Source organism: Rhamphochromis sp. 'chilingali' (genome assembly GCF_963969265.1).
Source record: "Rhamphochromis sp. 'chilingali' genome assembly, chromosome: 9".
NCBI classification, from domain to species: Eukaryota; Metazoa; Chordata; class Actinopteri; order Cichliformes; family Cichlidae; genus Rhamphochromis; species Rhamphochromis sp. 'chilingali'.
Genome location: NC_137936.1, coordinates 14068894 through 14091546, shown reverse-complemented (window position 1 = coordinate 14091546; position 22653 = coordinate 14068894). Strand labels below are relative to the sequence as shown.

The following is a 22653-nucleotide window of genomic DNA, read 5'->3' as shown; positions in this document are numbered from 1 at the left end:
CTATGCTATGCTTTAATTTAAGGCTTAGATTTTCTTTTGTTGTTCAATTAGGGCTGAAACCACTGGCCATGGTAGCCATATCAGTGTTAGCCTCAGTGGTAAGCCGGTATGAGACATCTAGCCCAACTGCTGGCTGGCTAGCAGCCCAGATGTCACTTACCCCCCCCCCACTCCCCACACACACACACGCACACGCAGAGGTTTCTGTGTCGCGCTGGCTGAATTTATAGCCTATAGGTTCAGGTCATTCTCTTTTTACCTCTGTCCTCATGTTTTTTTTTTTTTGCCTGTCCCAGTCTATGTAGATGCATTTTTGTACATCCACAGACTTTATTCAGCTAAAAAAAAAAACTGAACTATGCTTACCAGAGTTTTTTGTGCTTAAAGGATTTTCAGTGGTACACATATGCTTCATGTTTTTAGTGAATTGGCTTTCTGCTGCGGTTTCCATGTGTCCACAAGTCTCTAAATATCTGAAGCTAGAAAGTTGTCCCGTACACTAGCTTATTTCTGGTTGCAGTTCCTACATAATGACACAAGAATAGTTTGAGGTGTGTGTTGTGCCCTTGTACCTAATGTTAGACATTCAGTGCTTGGTATATGTAAAGGGATGTGTGCTGGAACCCAGGCAGGAGGCCAGATTGTTACAAAATTACAATGCTAAAATGGAAAAAATGCATGCTTACGCACACAGACAGAACAGAAAGACCTTCCATGTTCAGGTTTTCCCACCTTAGTCCATTGTTCTGTAGCGGTAAACATTTAGGAACACAGAGAGGAACAGACAAACAATAACCTGACACACTCTCCCATAACACTCTGTTTAGACTGCAAACACAAAGGAGTAAGTGAGTGTGTATTTGTGTGTACACACTCCAAGCTGCAATCCCTAGAAATAAATAAATAAATAAAAGGTGAAGTGCAGTGCAGGGCCCTGTGACTAAAAATGGGACATTGCTGAATTTACGCCATTAACATCCACATGAAAGCATCCAAATGTCAAGAATGTGACTTTCTATTCCTGGTAATTCAGAAATGCTTGGAATGCAGTAAATTGGCAGCACGAGCTAAATGAAGTCAGTCCAGTCGGTAACCTTGGTTTAATGCTCGTCCATGTTCAGTTTGTTTGATGTGATCTTCACACCCCAGCATTTGATAACGGTATTCGTGAGAGAGATACTTGACTTTAAAAACAGGCCTGTGCTTAAATGTGTTATTTTAGGCTTATTTATTTTGGTGACTGTGAATTACACACAAAGAGACAAAAGGAAGGATTTCACATCAAGCTTAACCACTTGTGCTCTAGAGACATCAACAATAGGATTAGCTGGCCTGCTAAATAACCAAGGCCCAGGCCCAAGCCTATTATACTGCCACAAGTTCTTTTTTTTAAATGTTTGTTAATATAGTCACCTGTTATTCCCGTATAATGAGTTGCTTTTGCACAAACCACTTTACTGACAGCAACTGAAATATGTTCATGTTTTTTAGGACACATTATGGCACTTTGGGGTTTTTTTTGTTTTGCTAGAAGTGACTGATAAATCAGCCTTGGTCACATATTTGATTAAATGCCTGCACTTTGCAGAGAGTGTATTGTGCCACAAAGGGTATATCTCAGACCTGCTGACAGATCTCTTGTTTTTGTTTAGATTTTAGGACATGATGAATTGAGTCTGTGGTGCTGTTAGTCACAGTGTTGCCCAACAAGTTTGAATCGGGAGAGCAAGAATTTCTAGTTTTTAAAAGTGTGAACAAAAGCAGACAGGAAGATTATTTCACTGTCTAGGAAATTTCTCACCTTTTTACAGCAAATGTATCTCTTGTTTTAATCCCCACTATAATCTCCACCTTTGATATGCGAACATATAAACTGCTAATAAAACGTACTGAAGCACAAAGACTGTGTGTAAAAGTGAAAGAGAGAAATGATACAGTGGCTGGCAGATTTAATGACGAAATAAAAAGAGGAAGTAAATCTAAAATATGCACTAAGCACAAGAAAAAAGTAAACAGTAGTGGGAAAAAGTTGTAGAGGAAGGGAAAGAGCAAATTGTGCTTCCTCCCTTCTAGCTATATTAGTAGCACTGTAGCCAGACAGTGTTGAATCTGAGTCAGCAAGAGCTGAACTGGGGCCCTACCCTATAGCCCCAGGGTTGCTAGTAACAGACACACACACACACGCAGACTCACTCAGGCACAGTGTCAGACCTGTCGCCCTATTCTCCTCAGCCCTCCAGCTCTAGCCCTAACTATAGCTGTTCAGCCAACCACTCTTAATTAGTAGCTGCTGCTGCCGCCTGCCCTGCCCCGGCGCCACTGTGGTGAAGCCCCAGCCCCACATCTGTGTGCGTGTGTATGTGTGTGGTGGGTTTCAGTACGTGTTTACTCTGTACATCAGCTGCAGTGATGTCTGCATGTCCTCTTAGCAGCGTGCGTTCCTCCTTTGTGATATTGCAGGTGGAACAGGAAGCGCTGCACAGAGAATACTTAATGCTGTATTTGCTCAGCAGACAATGTGGTTATGTGCATGATATTGTTTCGCCACGTGCTTGTCTCTAAAGTCTTTTTAAACGATTCATTCAACTCATGTTGGTACACAAGGGAGCTGCTTCAGAAAAACAGTCATCAGAGGAAAACTCAAATTCTTTCTTAGTAATGCGTCTCAGAGATCACAAGTGCAGAAGAGTAGGTGTGCTTTGAGAGCCTAAAGAGTCTCAGACTGTCAGGAAAATCTATATTTCCCCCATTTCCAATGTTGTGGGAGCTCAGTAGCTGTAACTGCTCAGTGCACATTTTGAGAGATGGGTGTAGAATCTTGTTTCACTAGTGTCCTTGCTGAGGTTTATGCCTGTCAAGAGACAGCCAAGTGTGTGTGTATGCTGTGTGTATTTACTGCTTCAATACGTGTCTGTACTTAAACAACCACAGGAGACAAAAGGCACACTTAAACAGAGAATCTGTTATACTGCAGTTAAAAAGACTGGACTGCATAGCACTATAGACGCTGCACTCTCCCTGTCCATGTTCTCAAATACCTTCACCCTCCCTCTTCCTCATGTGTCCTGTCAAATTCATGATATGAAGTGACACAGAAGGTCTCATCTAAGCTGTGGATCAGACTGACATATTTCTCCCAGAGGACCCACCCCAGTACAAATGCATAGCTGGAATAACTTTGCCAGCCAGCTACCACAGCCACTGGCCTGCTAATCAAGACCATATGAGAGAGAGAGTAAAGAGCAGCTTAGCTTGGTGCAGGAAGCACACACAGCTGGAACCCCCCCTCCCCGTTTTACGCTCACTGCACTCGCATTCATATCTGTTCTTGGAGAATCTTAAGCCACAGCCCAGCATAACAATGACCCACATTAGTGGCATTGCTTCCTCTCAGGCAGGATCTGGGCCATGCAGAGCCATGCTTGCTGGATGAACACCTCAAGCATCGCCAGCAATCAACATTTATTCACACACAACCACCATAGTCCATACATTGATGGATGACTTTAAAATCCAATGTGAAGCGAGAGATTTGGTTGTGTGCTCAGCCAGCAGCTTGTAAAATAAATGCTCACAGCATGTAGCCCCAGTTGAGGCTTTTCAGGAATTCTGTCATTTGACAGTACGGCTTTTAAGAGTGTATTGGTGGTGGTCAAAGCAGTTGTGGTCACTCTACATAATCTGTCAATGTCTTTTACTTCATTTTTTTTTTTTATCCCTTCTCCTCCTTTTTCAGTGAATCAGCTTACAGAGAAGCATCATGTTCCAGTGTAGTTGTTAAGCCCCATATGCAGCTGCACAATATCCCTTCTTTAGTGACAGACTGATTTGTGTGACTACCCAGTTATCAGATCAAAATAAAGACTGCTGGACTGAGATTTAAACCTCCTACATGCCCTTTGCAAAAGCAACAAACCACTGACTAGTCCTCAAAACTACACAGCACCCAAAAGTTTGTGCTATTTTTTTTCTTTGCAGGGATAAATAACCACCTAAGTGAAAACTGTTATGGTTTTTGTTTGCGTACTCCTTGGTTCTTCAGGCAGGAATAATCTTGTTTTAACTCCCCCACCCCCCCAAAAGTAAGTTGTCTGTATTTTGAGTAAGATTTTGATTTGCATTTAAGATGCTAATGTAGCCTTTCGGGTGAGCAGAAATGGCTCGAGTGTGCCGGTACTTTGTTTTGTCCCAGTTATTCATTAGGCTTTAATAATTGCTGCCTTGTGCTTCATACAAACACAGCCTGGAGAATTACATTCACTCTGTTCCTCTCCTTGGAAAGGTCAGGGCATATGGTGAGACACCTCTCACACATTCACAGTTCATGCATCACTTCTCATAGAAAATGTGCTTTCTCGTGGACAGTTGAGCTGTAAACCTGACGTTTGTGTGTCTGTGTGTGAGTTTAAGGAATGCGTTGAAATTCAAATGAAGCATGGGGGGGTTGAGACTTGATATTCACACGGGAGAGAAGCGGGGATCTTCTGATGACTCTCTCCTCCTCTCTGCTTGGGTATTGTGGGTTGAGGTCATGAGCACCGCTCTGGTGGCAGGTTCTTGTCGTTGTGTAACCGTTAACCTTTCCCCCTTGTGAAATCGCATGAGTTTTAACAAGCTATAACACATCATACTAGCCATCCTTCAGCACATCAAGGAAAGGGTCCGCTGACCTGGAGAGGAAAGTGGATTGGAGTGTGGCGACGGAGACCGGCTTAGTGCTGAATCCCATTATCAAACAGTGTTTGTCAAATAGCGGGTCAAGGCCCACTTGTACCAAAGACAAATTAGGTTGTGGTTTAATTCCAGAGCTTTGAGGAGCTAATTTTGCCCTGTTTAAAGTCAAGAGAACAAGAGGTTGCTTGTATCAAGTCTTTTCAGACACTGGACTTGAGATAAAGCTTGATCTCAGCTGCTTTGCTGGAGAGAACAGATGGAAAAAAGCTGTTAATATTTAAAAAGCCTGTTGAAATGTAGCTTTATTTTGCTTTAGTGCCGTAGTCTCCAGGTCGAGTAGTGGATTGGTCGGTCGATATATGGTGGCAGTTATGCAGATTTGTTTTTCATTTTTCCTGATAGCAGTTGAAAAGTAGGTAAGATTTCAGTCTGTTAAATACAGCCCTACTTTGGCACTTTATTACTGCTAGCATGCCCATTTGTCCTTTCCTGCCATAAATTGTTGACACTAAAAGACTCCATGTCTGCACTCCATCCTTTTTGCATATATATTTTCCACTATGGCAAATATCCCAACATTTCTTGCTTCATTACCAGTGCCATCTACTTCACTTTGAAAAGGAGAGACCTAGCTTGCATAAATTCCCAAACAGTGTAGAATAACGGCAATCAAATAACGCCTCTGCCATATTTTCAGTCTGCTTTGAGTGGCTGAAATAAGTGCGGGATTGGAAAGTTATGACTGGCAGTTGGTCCCTGTGGGCCCATGGAACATGGCCGGTCATTTGCCTGGCCGGTACTGGTGTGATCTACTCGTACACAACAGCGAAGTGCCTGGCTGAGAATGCAGGAGAGGCGGTGGAGGAGTAGAGGCGGCATGGTATTTATTCAGTATGCAGGGTTGCAATATAAACAGAGGGGTGACTTAATTAGACTGTGGAAAATAACATTTAAACACATTCAAAGCCAGAGGGAGCTGAGGATTTCTCGTCTTCTGTGATTGTCCCCCCAATGAGGCTGCATCTATCATGTATTGTGGTATTCGAACCTGAGACTAAAATTGCCAATTTTATAATTTTCTCTTTAGGGAACACTGTGTGGGGATCTGTTATGAGATCTTTTTTTTTTCTTTTTTTTCTGTGCGTGTGAAAGAGGCTTTAGACCTGTAGCATCCCGTCTTTCTACAAGTCACTGTCGCACCTTAGATTATTCATATCTAGCTCAGTGTTATGTTGAGCAAGACACTTATATATTTAGTCCCTCTTCTCTCCTGTCTTCCTTGCTCTCCTTGCCTCTTTGTCTCTAGCATTCCTCTCACTCATCACTCTTCCTCTCATCTTCCCCCGCTCCCACCAGTCTCTCCTTATCTCTTTTCCTCTGCGCTCAAATTTCTCTCTTTCCAACACATCTCCCTCTGTTTTTCTTTCTCTCCATCTCTGTTCTTATCCTCCTCCACACTTTCCTCCTCCTCTCCCCCATAGCACTACCTCGTCCTAGGTTCCGTTGCTATAACGATACTGACAAGCCCTTTGGACACAGTTTTGGCTTTCTGTCCCTCACCGGCCTTGCTGTCACTCACTGCATTTAGACACGGGAATGACAAATGTAAACTTAAAGACACACAAAGACTGTCGGACACCCACAAACTATGCACTCACACTCAGTTTACACTAGCAGCAGCTTTATTAATTTAGCTGTCTGCCAAGTTGAAAGACAGTCTCTGTAATATGACCTAATGAACGTGCGTTTGAGGTTGCTGTGTATATTGTCTTGTATTGAACCTCCCAGCCGCCCCCCCTTTCTCTGCCCTGGGACTGACATACAATGGCTGATGTTACTTGTCGTTCTGGACTGCCCGGTAGGTCCAGCTTTTCCATTTGGAATGACTCCAAGAAAAACCAGTCTTCTCTCATAATGCTCAGTTATGAAATGGAAATGTTGGAGTAAAGGCTGTAATTCCACTGAGACTGTAATGCTCAAAGTCTTAGCCTTGAGTATTAATATTTAATATATTTGCTTCCCCCTTAAGCTGAGAAAATTTGTTGTTAGATGTTTACATTGTTAGCATCAGAACAATGTGTGAAAATTAGGGTGAAATTTTCTTTATTAAGGAGAAGCTGCACACAGGTGGGTAAAAAGAAAAGAAATGTGTATATCTGTGTAGGCTGACTGGGTAATTTAGTTACGACGAATTTAATTATGACGAGCTACTCTTATTTGAAACCTATACTCACCTATTGAAACACTTGATTAAAACTCTGAAAAAGCAAGTGGAATCCTTGTGAAAGTTCTAACGTGGAGTATTGTTTTGGAGTACTTAGTTGAAGTTGAAGTGGTGTTGGCTGTAGCTATGTGACAGTTACTCGGTTGCCCACAAGCTAAGGATAAAAATTCCCTTTTAGCTAAACATGCACAGACTGCTCTCCTCTTATCTCCCTCCATTCCTCCTCGTTCCACCTCGCTAACTCTCTGAAAAGGTATCGTCCAATTCACTCATCTCACTCCACTATCTCTCCCGCGTTTCTTATTTCCATCACCACACCTTTTCACTTCCACCATTTTTTTCCCCTCTCGTCTCCAGATCTGGTGATTACACATTTTATTCACTCAGCCTCTTTTCTCCATCATTAGGTATTTGTTCATTCTCTTCTCCGGCCCACTCTCTCATTCTTTTCACATAATTTTAGTTAGATGACATCATTAAATATGGTGCGATGGTTAAGTGAAGAAAGTGGAACTTCAAACATCTCATTACTGTACCTGCTGGAGTTCCTACTTCTGTTTGTATGCAAGCTATTAGTCACACATACCCACATGTACATATGCAAGCCTTCGTCTCTGTCTCTGTCGCCGCCTCTATAGTGAGGCAGTGATGCATGCAATGCTGTGTGTTGCGCTTCACCAGGAATACAGCATGTGCTGATGATCGGTGACAAGACAGGAAATCGCCCGAGCTCACAGGCCTCTATCCAAACATGCTCACTGTCTGCTGGTTTGAATGAAACTACGCTCCTGGGCTAAAAATGGCTGGGGTAGATGCTCTTCCTTTGTTTCAGCTCCACAATAGGGCAACGTACGATAATTAGCATTAACCTCACATAGAGCTGGGCGATAGAACGATAACGATATGTATCGCGATATAACTTTTACTCGATAGAGAAATTAAGCTATCGCGATAGACCTCGCCGCTCTTGTCCTCAAAAAAAAAAGGCCAGCCAATCCAAATTAAGTAGCGCAGAGCCGAACCAATCACAGCCGCAGCGTCACGTCGCGTGACTTGTTACGTACAGCACAAGTGCCAAGCCGCATGTGTGTTTGTTTGGGAAGCAGCCAGCGGGTAATGGAGCCAGCGCGTAATGGAGGAAATGAGTGTGCCGACTAGAAAAATCAACCGAGCGTGACCGAAGAGAAAACAGATGATGGTTCCAACGCCGGAGAGATTGTCGAACGGAAGAGCCATAGAAGTTCCGTAGTGTGAAGGTATTTCGGCTATTTCAAGTCTGACAAAAAACAGAGTAGCGTGCACTGTAAATTGTGCTGAAAGCAAGTCTGGAAATACAATAAACTGGTGCATGCGTCACACTGTGCGCCACGTTATTGTTTCGGTGAAATGAATTTCTACAATACTGTTACTGTTAATTCTACTCTCTACAGTGTTTAAATGCTTACATATACACACAGTTACTGTCCCTCCACACATACGACTCGGTTCTGCTTCTATGCCCCAGCTTTGTTTACTTTTTCCCACCGAGGCTTCTAGACTTCTGATTGGCCAACATTTCAGCACGGTTAGGAATCTAGCGCCACCTGCTGCTTTGGCATGTTCATAGCAGCGTTTTCCTTCATTTCTGCCTTTATGTGTGGACGGGATTATTTTTTAAAACGAAAACGGAAAATCTCCGTTTTCAAAAATACCCGTGTACGCGTGGACGTAGCCTCAGTGTCTGACTGGAAGCGCTAATTCGTCATTCGGCTTTTGTCAGACTAAAGTAACTGTTAAAACTGTTTGAAAAGCTAAGCTATACAACAAGGAGAGATTGAGAATTTCCTTTTAGTTCTCAGTTTATTTGATATTGACAAAAGTTAGTCAGTTTTGTCTGTTCTTCTGTAAAACAAACTAAGATTTATTTTTAGAATTAATATTTTGTTTCTAAGTGGAATTGACAATTTGGTCTGTTTCATTTGTTCTATTTTGAAACTTAAACGCTTTAGCGGCTGCCTTTTGTGTAGTTTGCAATATTTGCCTTTATTTATCTGAAAAAGTCTCATGTTCCTTAAGTACATCTACCCTGTTGAACTTATTATGGGAAATAAATATTTAAATAAAAACAAGCTGCTGATTATTTCACATTTTACTTGTGAGCAACGGCACATTTAAATCTTACAAATATAGTTATTTGGCTTATATCGTGATAGATATCGTTATCGCCTGAAATGAAAAAAACATGTCGTGATATGAAAAAATCTCATATCGCCCAGCTCTAACCTCACATGATTCGGATGTAGCGGTGCCAAACAAAATGAACGAGTTCCTGGACAAGACGCTGTCTTTGTGAATCCCGTTGCACGTCTTCCTCTGGGCTGTGATGAGTTTGACCAGTCACTCTTCATTTTCATGCAAAACTTTATGCTACCGTGAGGACTTCTTTCCAGATCATATATTAATATGCAACAATTTTTTCCCCCCTGCTGTTGAGGAATCAAATCTTCATCCCCCCAGGCTGAGATCTGCATTAACTCTGTTGCCTTGTGACCAATCACAGGACATAAATTGGCTGAACACCATGTGACACAAGCCACACGCCTGTCTTGAGGCATTAAGAGCAGAGAAATAGCCATGCGGTCACAGCCAACAATATGGTTACTAATAGTACTCAACAGTATATATCCGGAAACGGTATGGCTTTAATGGACAAAGATGGATAAGGATGCTGTCTTGAGTCAATACTGAACCAGTCCAGACACACTGCGTATGCTTGCTTGTCTGCTGCCATTAAGACAAAGCAGAGCCATCTATTTGTATAAACTTGAATGCGTTGGATGTCGTTATGGCTCAGTGGAGATGCAGAGCAGATGGTCAGTTTGCCTGTCTGTTTCAATAAAAACATATTGCAGGTGACGAGGCACCAGAAAAATCCACAGCTGATAAGATATGAGCTAGTTTGGACTTTTGTCAAGTCTTTGAAGCGCTAAGGTCATGTGTCAGTTTCTTTATGATGTAATCTCAAAACGGAAGATTACAAACGACTTTGGTTTTGACAGCTTTATCCAGATATGTACATTTTTTGTTATCATATCATGTAATCACCAAAAACCAAGGGTGCCACAGGTGTGATGAGGCAAAGGTGGATTAAATTAGTTTATAGGAGACGAGCAAAAGGCAGTGAGCTACGTTATCATGCTTATGAACAAATGAGTTTGTAGTTGATTAGCTGCTTTCCTTGTATTAGCTTGTGCTTACTGTGGAAAGTCCAAAAAGGGGAGGCTATTTTTATGACACCAGTAAAACAAAAGGAGACAGTGATTTTATTTTAATGCCTTTCTCCTTGAAGCGACTTCTCTTCTGCCGCTTACACCACTATCACCCACTCTGTCCTCAGATCGTTAACAACAAGATTTATAGTGGTATGCATTTTTTTACAGCAATCAACACTCGGCAAGTTTTTACAAAGGAGTTCAGCTCAGCCCTGCTCCAGCACTCAGTGTGTCAAAGGTCAGTCGAGCTCATAAAGAGAAGGTGTGAGGCAGAGAAATTGAAGAGAGTCGTTGCCATTGAGGACAGCATTGTTTGGTAATGGGCTGCTTTGGGCAGAGCAGTCTGCATTCTATTATGGTGACCTCAGCAGGCAGAAAATAAGCAGCGCCATGGAGGAATGTGCAGGCTTTGTTTTAAGAGGATCCCGTCTAAAGTCCAGACTCCATTGCGGTTTTGTTTTGTGAAAAGTGAAATACTGTTGTGGCTATATGCTATTCATTATCATTTCGTCAGTTTAGTACACTTATGTCCCATTTCACCCAGTTCACTGACTGAACCGTTCCTTACCCGTGGTTTTATTACATCAGCACCTGCACATCCAGCCTAGAAAGCTGAAACACACTGCAAGTTGAGCATTTAAATTACAGGACTTGTGTTGTGTTTGGCTGTCATTATGAATTTTCTTTGAGCTCTGTGGCTATTCTGGTATAGGCCCCCTCGAAAAAAATCAACCAGAGATTTTTGTCAGCTGTCACTGGATATGGCTGATGAGCTTTAGTTGTTCACAGCTCGTTGTTCTTGATGCCACTGAGAGAAACGGATCACTCCATAAAATGACTACAGTGAACAATTAGCCATCTTTATTTTCGTCAGACATTTTCACATTGTACGTCAATGCAGGTATACCACATTGTTGGTGCGGAAGCTGTAATGCATGATTCACTGTATTAAAAATAACTTTATTGTTTGACAACTTGCCTGAGACAATCCAACTTTTGCCAACATGACCACGTGTGCTAATTAAAATGCAGTTGTACCTGACCAAATCAAGGTTTAGTGGCAAAACCTTAAGTGTATTATACTAAACGAGGGTGCGTGTTCTTTTGGCTATGACTTCAGTTTAATTCAAACCCTATGCTTTAAGCCATGAATGTTTAGGAAGGACTATAATTGTTTATGTTGTGAGGTAAAAGGTGAAAATATGTAGATGTACTAAATAAGTTAAAATATGTAAAAATCAAGTTGTCATTCCTAAGTGTGCAAACTTTGATTGCCAATTTTAATGTAAATTATAAAGTTTCCTGCCATGGCAGACATGGTGATATTGTGTAGCTTTTTGTTGATGATGAATTTATGTCATCTTCATTATTGTTGCTTTAAATCCATGTCAAACAGAAGCAGTATTAGGTTTATGCTTCAGACATAGCACAGGCTCAATGTGTGTTTGCTTTAGTGAGCTAGTGCTGAAATACTGTAGCCTCACTGTTACAGTTTCACTTTGACTCTTAGTAGGCACACTCTGGCCTGACCTACATAGTGCCTACCTCTCCCACCTTCGTTCGCTCTCTCGCTCACACACACACACACACACACACACACACACACACACACACACACACACACACACACACACACACACACACACACACAAATAAATGCAGGATTTGTCATGGAAATAAAGACCCAGTCGCACAAACACAGTCGAGAGATTAAGAGAAAACCGCTAATCTGTTGCTGCTGCATCAGTGTGGTTGTGTGTCTGTGTGCTGCTTTTTGAAATGTGGGCAGGTTTTTTGATGCTGGGTTCAGCAGTGTTTCATTCTATCTTTGCAGCTAAAATGAAGGCCTTTGTTTCTGAAAGGAATTTCACCCCTGAGAGAAGAAACGGGGAGGAGGAACTGGGTTTCCTTGCTTGTGTTTTGAAATTTGGTGTTAAAGCAATTTGTATTTTGGTAGTGCTCATCTAAAAAGCTGGTGAATAGGCCAGGCATGAGAACTGCATGAGGAAATAAAAGGAGAGAGGCTGAGGGATGATTGGATGAAGGAAACAGGGGTGGATACAAAGGAGGAGACAAACCCAGGCTGTCTGCTCTTCATATGTTATTGTAATGACAAGGGCTGCATATTTGGAAGGCAGCCTGAGGCACTCAACCCTGCGTTCAAGAGCCAATTCAGATACAAGGTTCATAAACCATTCAGAACCCAGAGATGGTGGCGTTCATCTACCAGCCATCTCAGACTGCTCACAAATTACTTATAAAGGCTGTTGCATGACAAATTACTGGTGAGAGTTGATATTTAAAGTGTGGTGAATCACCTTTCGTATAGATAATCATACACACAAATGAATGGTGTGTTTTTTGGGGGTTTTTTTTCTGGGTGAAGAGATGAATTCAACTTGGAATCTTGTGCAAATTCTCTCTGCATTACAGTTTAGCTGACGTGGTGTTACTAATCAGAATCAGTGGCTTCAGGAGCTCGCATAACAGTTTAGACTTTCAAGTGTAAGTTGTTCATAATCGAATCTCACTGAAGTTTGTTTCTTTAAAATGGTACGTGTGTGAAAGTATGTAACCACATAAGAAAACAACTGACATCTGAAATTTACCCGCCAATCACAACAGCCCAGGAAGTGCTTTTTTTTTTTTTTAATTTATTTTTGATATATATATCATATGTCTATATACATGCATGTCCTGGTGAAGCTTTAAGGAACATTAAAATCAGCTTCTGTGCTTGTTTGAATGCTGTAAGCTAGGGGTGGGTGATATAAACGATATACGATAGAAACGATATAAATTTGGCCAACGATAGAGATTTTGACTATACTGCTCTATTGAGATAGCGCATGTTGATGATGTCATCAAGCTGCGCATGTTTTGGTCGAAAGCGTTACAGCGGCTACAACCATTATCATCTGCAAATTATGCCGGGCGACAGTCATAGCAAAGAGATGAAGCACTTTTGAAATATGGGGAAAGCCAAAAACTCCGCTTCACTTCCGTAACATTGATTCATTAATGTTGAAACTTCTCGCAGCTGTTCTATTCCCATGTTGTTGCAGTATATTAATAACTAACCTTGTATTGTGGATGAATAATCTCAGTTGTTCTCCTGACTGAAGTTTGCCCCGTGTATAGCATCCTGCTATGCGATTGCATTTGTCCCTAACCACCAGAATCTCTCACGTTAACTTTTATCGAGTGGAAAAAAGTTGGCGTTCATCCTCCAGCTTCACTGTGCTAATGTTATGCTAACATAGCTGTGTCGCTAACAATCACGTAGCACAACATTATATACCAGGTAGTCCAACTTCAGTAACCCTGCAAACGCCACTGCTGTTTAGTTTTCTGTCTTAATTTATGTCGGAAGTGGTGGCAGAGCTGTACGTTTTAATTAGTTTCAGAAATCTCTCATTCAAAACATGGTATGTCATGTTTAGGTGGAAACTAGCGAGCTAACTTCCTGTTAACTTCTAACTCCGTTAAATTTAATAACTTCTGTTTTCATGGATGCCTGGTTGTTAAACTTAATTGTTACACCTGGTAAAGCAACAACGCTGATGATTTTATTAAAGATGAAAGAATTTAGACTGTTTTTAACTCTGTGTTCGTTTGACTTTGGGACCTGAAGAGGACGGAGTTTTGGACCCATATACTCCGCAAAGCTCCTCACTACGGCAGCCGTAATGCTCTGACAATCCATCAAAACATTTTTTAACAGATTTCTGCACGCCCAAATCGGTTCGAGGTCAGTAAGCACAACCAGAATTCATACATAAGGCACACTCGATTTTTGAGAAAATTAAAGGATTTTAAGTGTGCCTTATAGTGTGGAAAATACGTTATACAGAAGAAAATAATATATAGCGATATATATCGTTACCGCACGTGCTTCAAATTATATCACGATATGGATTTCAGGCCATATCGCCCAGTCCTACTGTAAGCCAGCAATGAAGGCGGCTAAATTCAAGAAATTCAGTGGCTCACTGTCACTACTGTGCACAGGTGCGCACGCCCAGTCGTGACTAACGCACATGCAACCACATACTTGAATAACACTGTGTCCAAAGTAACGTATGCTGGTGTATAATCCCATTTACCTCTCAAAGTGTGTGTGTGTGTGTGTTTAATGTTGCAGCGTATGAGAAATGGAATAATTTGTTTGAAGTACTGCCCACAGTCTGTCTACTGTCTCAGAGTGGCAGCTGCCACATGCGCGCGCGCGCGCGCGCGCGCGCGCGCACACACACACACACACACACACACACACACACACACACCTGTTATCCACAGCACATTGGGTGGCAGGGAAGCAGTTGTCCTTGTATTTACTGCCGCCTCAGACCTTCAGTGTTAGAGTAGATAGTCAGTTAGTTTCTGCCTTTGTCCTTGTGCAAGCTTCTTATTCAAGCCTAGGAAACAAATAGAGGAGTGGAGGAAAAATAAGACAGTGGTTCAGATTATGACAAATTAAGGATGTGAACAGAAAAAAGTGTTGATGTAATAATCTTTTTATGTTTCCAACAAATGTTGTGATTCTCATTGAAAAAGAGCTAATAAAACAGAACATTTTATAATCTTCAGTTTCTATTATTCCAGCTTGTAAAGCGTCTGCTATAAAGACTTTATTGTTGTCTAATATAAAAATATACTTTATTGTTGATTAATATAGAGCTAATGAAGGGTCATTGTTGTCTGTTTTTTCCTCCTCTGTTACGTTTAACTCCTTCGTGTTGAGGGCAGCCACTAGATGGGTCCAGATTTTATTAGTCCAGCCATGTTGATGGAATGAGTGTCAGTGGAGCAAGGTGTTTTAAATACAGGGGGCTCAATTTGTTCCACACCCTGACTTATGCTTTACACACATGCACACACTTGCCAATTCTGTACGATGAAACGAGGCATTCGTTTTGGCAGGCCACCTGCCACATAGAGAGGGAGAGAGAAGGGGCACAGACACTTGTCCCCTGAAACTGATTTACGTTGGCACTAAAACAGAACTCGTAAGGGCTTTTTATGCGCCCGAAGGCTTTCCAGTCGGCTTGTTCTTGCAGCCAACGCAGGAAGGAAATGATACAAGATACCATAATATACAATACTGCTTTATTGTCCGACCTCTAGAAAATTGGTCTTACCTCCTCTGCAATCTGTCTTGGCTTGAGTATGATATAAAGACATTTTTTGGGGGCACTTGAAAAGTGCTGGCTCATTTTTTTTCCCATCCCAGTGTCCTTACCTATCACCAAATGTCTTTTTTCATTTTGTCACAACACAATATGGAATATTCTATCTTCAAGGGGTGTTTCTGAATGTATTGCCCTCAAGACCTCATATTCCCCTATTAATACCTATTCTGCTGTCGTTCAGCTGGAAAGAAGAGGGCCTTGGCAAAACAAATTTCTATATACAGTGACAGATGGGTTTGGATATTTTTATTTTCATTTTTGTAATATAATATTCTCATAATCCCCAGTAGAGGAATGATTGATTTGTTAGAGTGAGATTTGAGTTTGTGGTGTGTTAAGAGGACTCTTTAAGCTTCAGTGTGGTTTAGATTGGTAGGCTGACCCCCTCCTGTCCCTCTCAGCACCTCAGACAGTATCTGATCCGGGACAGATTACACAATATGTTACACTGGTGGCAAAAACGAGCTGCAGCTGACTAACATACCTACCTGCAGCAGATGTGTGTTTGATAGGGTGAATGTTAGAGTGTGTATTTGTTTCAAGAGCAAGCACATCCTCTCCTCTAACTTTTTAAAGTCAGACTTTTTGGGTGTTTCTGTTTGTCTCAGGGAGCGTTTCTGTCCAGAGACTGCCGCCCATTCCCCCGTCAATCTGTCTGTCGCTGCGTCGGGGGATGGTAATCCATTCTCCCCATATGCAGATACTGGCGGTGAGATTAGGCAGACCCTGAGAGAGGATTAAGGCTTCAGGGCTTGGCTGCCCCGTCTATCTTACCTCCTCTCTAACCATACAACCCCGCCGTAATACCACCCCTCCACCCACTTTGCTCTTCAATCCCTCTTCCACTCCTCACCCTTCTCTCTTTTGTCCCCTGGGCAAATATCCAATCTGGAGAGTGTACTAGCTGTGAAGAGGTGGAAGGGAGATTCAGATAAAAACCCATTTAATTTCTGCACATTTGTGTCATGATTTGCACTTAAAATATTGGATCGTTCTTTGTGTTCTGTGGCTGTATTTAAACGAAGTTATATCTTGGCATATATGCCTTTATTTGATAGTAATACTGGAGCCAGATGGGAAATGTGGGGGTGATAGAGGAACTTGAGTTCAACAAAAGTCAGGCCAGGTTGAGAGTTAAACATGGACGGTGCAGTTATGTACAACAGGGATGGTTTTGGTTTGTTATTTTTTATTTTTTTTTGTGTACCTACAGATAAAATTGTAGTTTTTCCTGCTGCACCACCTTGTTTTCAGCCACCTGTGTTTACGCTGTGATTGGTCTACAGTAACTGACTTTGTGCACGAGTCTTGAGAATTTGCAATAATTTTTAGAGCTTTGCATTTTATTTGCTCACACGCATTTCCGGCCTTACTTATAATTTCCTGGCTTCTTAAATCCTCGATTATACCCACTTCCTCTTCGTCTGGTCCCAGACTTGACCCATATGTTGTGACAAGCCACAGAGGGCAAAAAATATGTCTGAATGCTGCTCTCCTTTCTTCTCTCACCACCTTCTCTTCCTCTCTCCCCCCTCCATTGTAGAGTGCTGTAATTGATATGCCACTGGCAATAAATCAGCACAAAGTTACGCTCTGAGCGGCGACCATTATCTGAACGGACAGGTTTAGTTGCTTTGGAGAAGAAGGTGAGAGAGCAAGTTATACAGTTTAGCTCACAAGAGTCACCTGCCGCTTCACCAGCATTTGGGATTACCTCTCCACCTTTGCCTCTTTAAAATGGGGGTCCTTGCTTTATAATCTTTTTGTTTTTCTTCCCCTCAGTCCTATTTCCAGTGCCCATAGGGATGCAGTACAGGCCTGTCGATTGATAGGACATTTCAATATCAAATCCAATAAACTCTGTCCCTTACAGCCAGCCGTCTTTAATGCTTTTCCCTGATGTGATAACACCTTCCCTGCCCCCGATATGGTGACTGCCCATTCCCAAAGCCACAGACGTGCTCCACACCAAAATGATTGACATGTTTTTCCTTGATGGTTCCAGATATGGCTCCCGACCTTCTCCCAGCACTCTTCCGCCCATTTCAGTTTAGCTCTGGAGGAAATTGAAATTGATGAGGGTTTGGAAGAATAAATAGAGAGGGGAAAAAAACTGAGAAATTTGAAGGGGCGTGGGGGCATGTGTGAGAAGTTGAGCGAATAACTCAACAGTTGGGCGTGTCTGCCCTGACAGTAAAGAGAGGAACTAAAGGTGTCTATAAGTAGACGGAGGCCTTCACGCCATGATGTCTTTTCACTAACCTGTAGTTGTTGATGTGTTTTGTGATGTCATTGTCTTATTGCCCTGATAGATAACAAGCAGCAGCAGACCCTAGATGCAATTTGTTGTGTGATTCACACTCTCCTACATCAAGCTGTGGCTGGTCTAAATGAAGAGGAATTACTGCAGGGACACTTTTTTTTTTTTTTTTTTTTTTTTTTCCCCCCCCCCCAGCTTCCCTCTCGTTCTCTATCAGCCACTCTCATTTGCTCGTTCGCCCAGTCTGCCCCATTGTGTCTTTGCCTCACTTGGAAATGACAAAGGAAAATGAGGCAGCCGGCTTCCCTATGCGCTGCCACGCTTTAAATTGACATCTGCTCTCATCGTACGGCGCGACTGTACCATTGAGCAAGAAATTAGTTTTTTTTATAGGCTGGCTCGTCACTTTATTGCGGCTGCTTATGTCGAAGAGGCTGCGATCCGCGTCGAGCCGTTTTAATCTCACAGAGTGGAAAGTGGGGATATATCTGATAACTGCAGCTCAGGCCCTCCTCTCTGCAGTTTCCTTGCCGAGGTGCCTCGACCCACAGGGCTCCCTGGTGTTTGATTCTCGCGAAGGTAGATTAAAATGCAGCAGAAGTGCACCTTTTTGATTGGCTCCTGACTCACTCTCCTTCTTTTTGCCCATACAGTATCCTCTTCGCTCTCTCTCTGTCACGTTCTCTCTTTTTCTCTTTCTCTCCTTGTCCCCCCCCTTCCTATACATTTGTCTTTTCCTGGGCTTTTCATTTGTAGAAAATTGGATGACACCACCTCTCCCTGAACCTGGCTAGCTTTGTGTCAGTTGAGCTATCGTTTGCTATTCCATGAACATCACCACTACTATTTCTCTTCTCTCCTGCTTTCCCTCATTCTCTTTTTTTTCTTTCTCACACACAGTTTGCAGCACCAGTGACTAAAATTTATGAGCAATTCAATGACTACTCTTACTGAGGTGTTTAATTCTTTCAAGATTCGTAAGAGTGCATTTTTTTTCCCTCAGAGGGGTTTACACACCTATAATCTGTCACTCATACCTGCCTTTCTCAAGGATGGAAATATCGAAAAAAGGAACAAGCTGACAGTCATCTCTCTCAGCCTGGCAGGCAGAGCTCCCTGCCCTGTATATCCACACTAATAAGTAAAAAGAACTACAGCTTTTGCTACACAATCAAGAGCAATCACGTAAATTCAGATGTTTTAGCACCACGATAATGGAGACTTTCTCAGGTGCTGCTAAGCCAGTTTTGGTTTTTAAAAAAATCCAGGTTGTGTATCAGAAACAGTCTTGTGGTATCAAAGGTTCAGCTGTTTGTGCCTAATTAGGGGCAAAAATAAGCTTAATAGTAAGCTATTACAAGTGGACTGGCGCATATGTGCTGCTTCAGTGCTCTTTACTACCAGCCACATTCCTACACTCTGGTGAGAACCTGAGACCAGAATTTTCTTCTTCATACCTCCATCTGCCTCCTCGTTTGATTCGTCATCTGTTTCATGTTTTTGCCTCATCCCCCTATCCCCATCTTTTAACCCTGCTTGTCTCACTGTAGTGTCTCATCTTTTCCGATTTGGTATGGTCATAAAACACCTTTGGCACAGACGCTTTGATAGTCAAGGTGAAACTGAAGCGTGGGATCCCTGGGAGAGTTGTCTCCTGTTTTACATAATCAGCATTTACAGAAGAACTAATGTCCTGGTGCTGCAGGAACATGATTGGCCTGTCAGCCGCCAGCACGCGCCCAGCAAACACCGCTCCTCATCACTGTATTGTCATTGTAGGACACCCAAAAGAGCATGCCCTCTCCATTTTTGACTCCTCTCCTTCTCCTCCTCCTTGTCCTTTACCTATAAAAATTCCATCCCTATAAATGATCTCACTCCCTCCTTTTTAATGTCTGTTCTCTGTTGAGTGTGCATATAGCACATTGCATTCTGGGATTCATTATATGTGTGCATTATGAAATGAAATAAATGCCAGAATTGGCTGGCTTGAGGGAGCAGTGATGAAGGAAGCAGTGTGTAAAAGAAAAATACAAACATTGACTGTGCTGTGACTTTGTAGGCATATTGCCACATGTACTGGTGATAAAATGAGTATATCATGAACACTAGATACAATTTTGAAATTGAATCACATACTAAAATGTTCAAGTATTCATTAACCAGATGCAATTTTCACCGTGGTCTTCAACTTAGCCTCATCTTGAAAGGATGAACTCTAGCCCTCGGTGTTGTATGTATATGTGGTATATGTATGTAGATGTATTGCGTTGAGAAGTTGAGCTTTTGGCGGGGGGGAAAAGAAATCTTGTTCTGCAGTCTTCAGTGGGACTCATACATCTTTCTGAAATTGGTTCTAATTACATTGTAGGGTAAATGAATAACATGCATGTTTTAAGGGTCCTCGCTGTGATTGCTGCCTGACCGGGGCACGGTTGGCTCTGGAGGAGTGTTGGAATGCAGTGGATCGGGCCCTTTATAAGCAATCAGTGAATGCTTGCAAGAATTTTCCTGTACGTGCAGCATATGTATCAGCCAATGGTTTTCATAGTGCCCTATGGCTATGTTATATTTATCCTGATATCTAAGGGATATATACTGCAATCATAGCTCTTTCGGAGGAAGCAGAGTTGTGGTTGCCTGCTGTGCTTCCATGAAAGCCTGGTGCTTGTTTACAGTTGTCAGAAGTGCAGGTATAGTTACAATCAGACTGGGTTGAAACTGGGGAGAGCATGACAGTAAAGCCTTCAAGCAGTCCTGGCTATAAATTGCTTGCTGTCAATGTAACAGTGCCCACTGGCCCTTTTTCAAGAGCACACCTCCTCCGAAGCCACCACAGTAACACTGAAAGATATGAAATATTAAGGAGTTCAATGCTGTGAGTCTATAACTCATTCACAGGCTTATATTATGTGTACAGAGCCTTTAATAGTTGGCCTATGCTTTCCCTGCATCTTCACTCATAATTAAATGCAGACACACATTTGCCTTCCAGACTTGATTTGATATCATTTATTTATAACTAGGGCAAATGTCAGCTTGGCTTTTTTTTTTCCTTCTAATTTTGGATGTGCAATTTGTGGGCCTTACTGCCTCCTTGATGCATAATCAATAAGAAATTTTCCTTGAGCACTCAAGGTGTTTTTTCTCTTTTTACCTTCCAGGGCTCCCACATCGTGGCTCTGTGGATGTTCCTGGTGACTGCTCACAACGCTGAGAACAGGACAGCGGATCAATAGGAGTTTTGCTTCCTCTTCTCTGATCCTTCTCTCTCTCCCTCCCTCTTAATCTTTGACAGTAGAACCGAAACTATCAAAAAAAAAAATCCTGACTCGGGATTTGGAACCACAGCTTGCGCTCTCTTTCTCCTTCCCTACCCCCCTCCCAAGCCTTGCTTGTGCACATACCAAATATGTGTCACCTAGCTCGGTCAGTGGCCTCCTCTGGCCAGGGGAACTTTCTCCTCATAGGGCTTTTAGTCATCATGAGCTCATCCTTGTCTGGAGGCCAGCCCCCGCCCTTCAAAAGATTCATCCCAGCTGATTGTTCGCTCACACATCTGGCTATTCATAACAAAACTGGAGAAGTCTATGTGGGAGCTGTTAACCGGATTTTCAAGCTTTCCAGCAACCTGACCAATCTGCGCAGCCACATGACTGGCCCAGTGGTGGACAATGAGAAGTGCTACCCACCTCCCAGTGTCCAGTCTTGCAATCATGAGCTGGCCCAAACCCCGAATGTGAACAAGCTTCTTCTTATAGACTATGCACAAAACCGACTTATCGCCTGTGGCAGCACCTCACAGGGTATCTGTCAGTTCCTGCGTCTGGATGACCTCTTTAAGCTTGGTGAGCCCCACCACCGCAAGGAGCATTACCTCTCGAGTGTGGCAGAGTCGGGTACCATGTCAGGAGTCATCATAAGCTCCCCTCAAAGTCCTACCAGCAAGCTTTTTATCGGAACTCCCATCGACGGCAAGTCTGAGTACTTCCCCACCTTGTCCAGCCGAAAACTGATGGAGAATGAAGAAAATGCTGACATGTTCAGTTTCGTCTATCAGGATGAGTTTGTCTCTTCTCAGCTGAAGATCCCCTCGGACACTTTATCCAAGTTCCCTGCTTTTGACATCTATTATGTTTACAGCTTCAGCAGTGAGCAGTTTGTCTATTATCTAACAATGCAGTTGGATACTCAACTGACTTCACCTGATGCCAGCGGGGAGCAGTTCTTCACCTCCAAAATTGTGCGTCTCTGCATGGATGATCCAAAGTTTTACTCTTACGTTGAGTTCCCCATTGGCTGCACTAAAGATGGGGTGGAGTACCGCCTGGTGCAGGACGCCTTCTTGGCTCGACCGGGCCGGCAGCTGGCCAACTCTCTTGGGATTTCCGAAAATGAAGACATCCTTTTCACAGTATTCTCTCAGGGTCAGAAGAATCGCGCCAAACCACCCAAAGAGTCAGCATTGTGCCTGTTCACCCTTAGGAAGATAAAAAAAAAGATCAAAGAGAGGATCCAGTCCTGCTACAGGGGAGATGGAAAACTCTCCCTACCCTGGCTGCTTAACAAGGAGCTCGCCTGTATCAACTCGGTAAGCTCAAATCTTTTTTGTTACTCCTGCTTTTAGTTAGTAGTAAGCGATTTTGTAAGTTTAATTTTTTGTCACAACACACATATGTTTGTACTTGTGTACTATAAGACTTCCTTGCTTGGATACAACCTCTTCTTATGAATTTGTAATAAAAGAACTATTAGAGCATATGCTTTTCATTCAGACAAAACACATTTTAATGCCACTAGTTGAATGCAGACTACCTGTGCTACATCACCAATGTAGACTGCTGCTATATGCCTGCACTTAGACTATTTCATACTTTATGCCATTTATAATTTCTTTCTCCTGCTGCCTTTCTTTTCACTTCTCTATGCATTTTTCTTTACTCCACAACATCTTGGTGCTTTGATTTAACCAGACAGGGGACATCATTAGCCCAGTCCCCTGGATTTGTGAAATGTCACTCAGGAGGAGCCCTCACGCTCTCACACACATAC

The 22653-nt window shown here is 42.5% G+C and overlaps 1 protein-coding gene across 4 annotated transcripts in view; it reads left to right on the top strand.

Annotated features, from left to right (window-relative positions):
- The window catches only part of plxna1b (plexin A1b), a 184468-nt gene that overhangs the window by 13280 nt on the left and 148535 nt on the right, over positions 1-22653 (top strand). For all 4 annotated transcript variants that reach the window (XM_080892383.1, XM_080892381.1, XM_080892382.1 and 1 more), the window contains exon 2: positions 20766-22192. In XM_080892383.1, coding sequence (XP_080748509.1) covers positions 21014-22192 — 1179 coding nt within the window. In that variant the 5' untranslated portion in view covers positions 20766-21013. The remainder of the gene's footprint in view (positions 1-20765; positions 22193-22653) is intronic.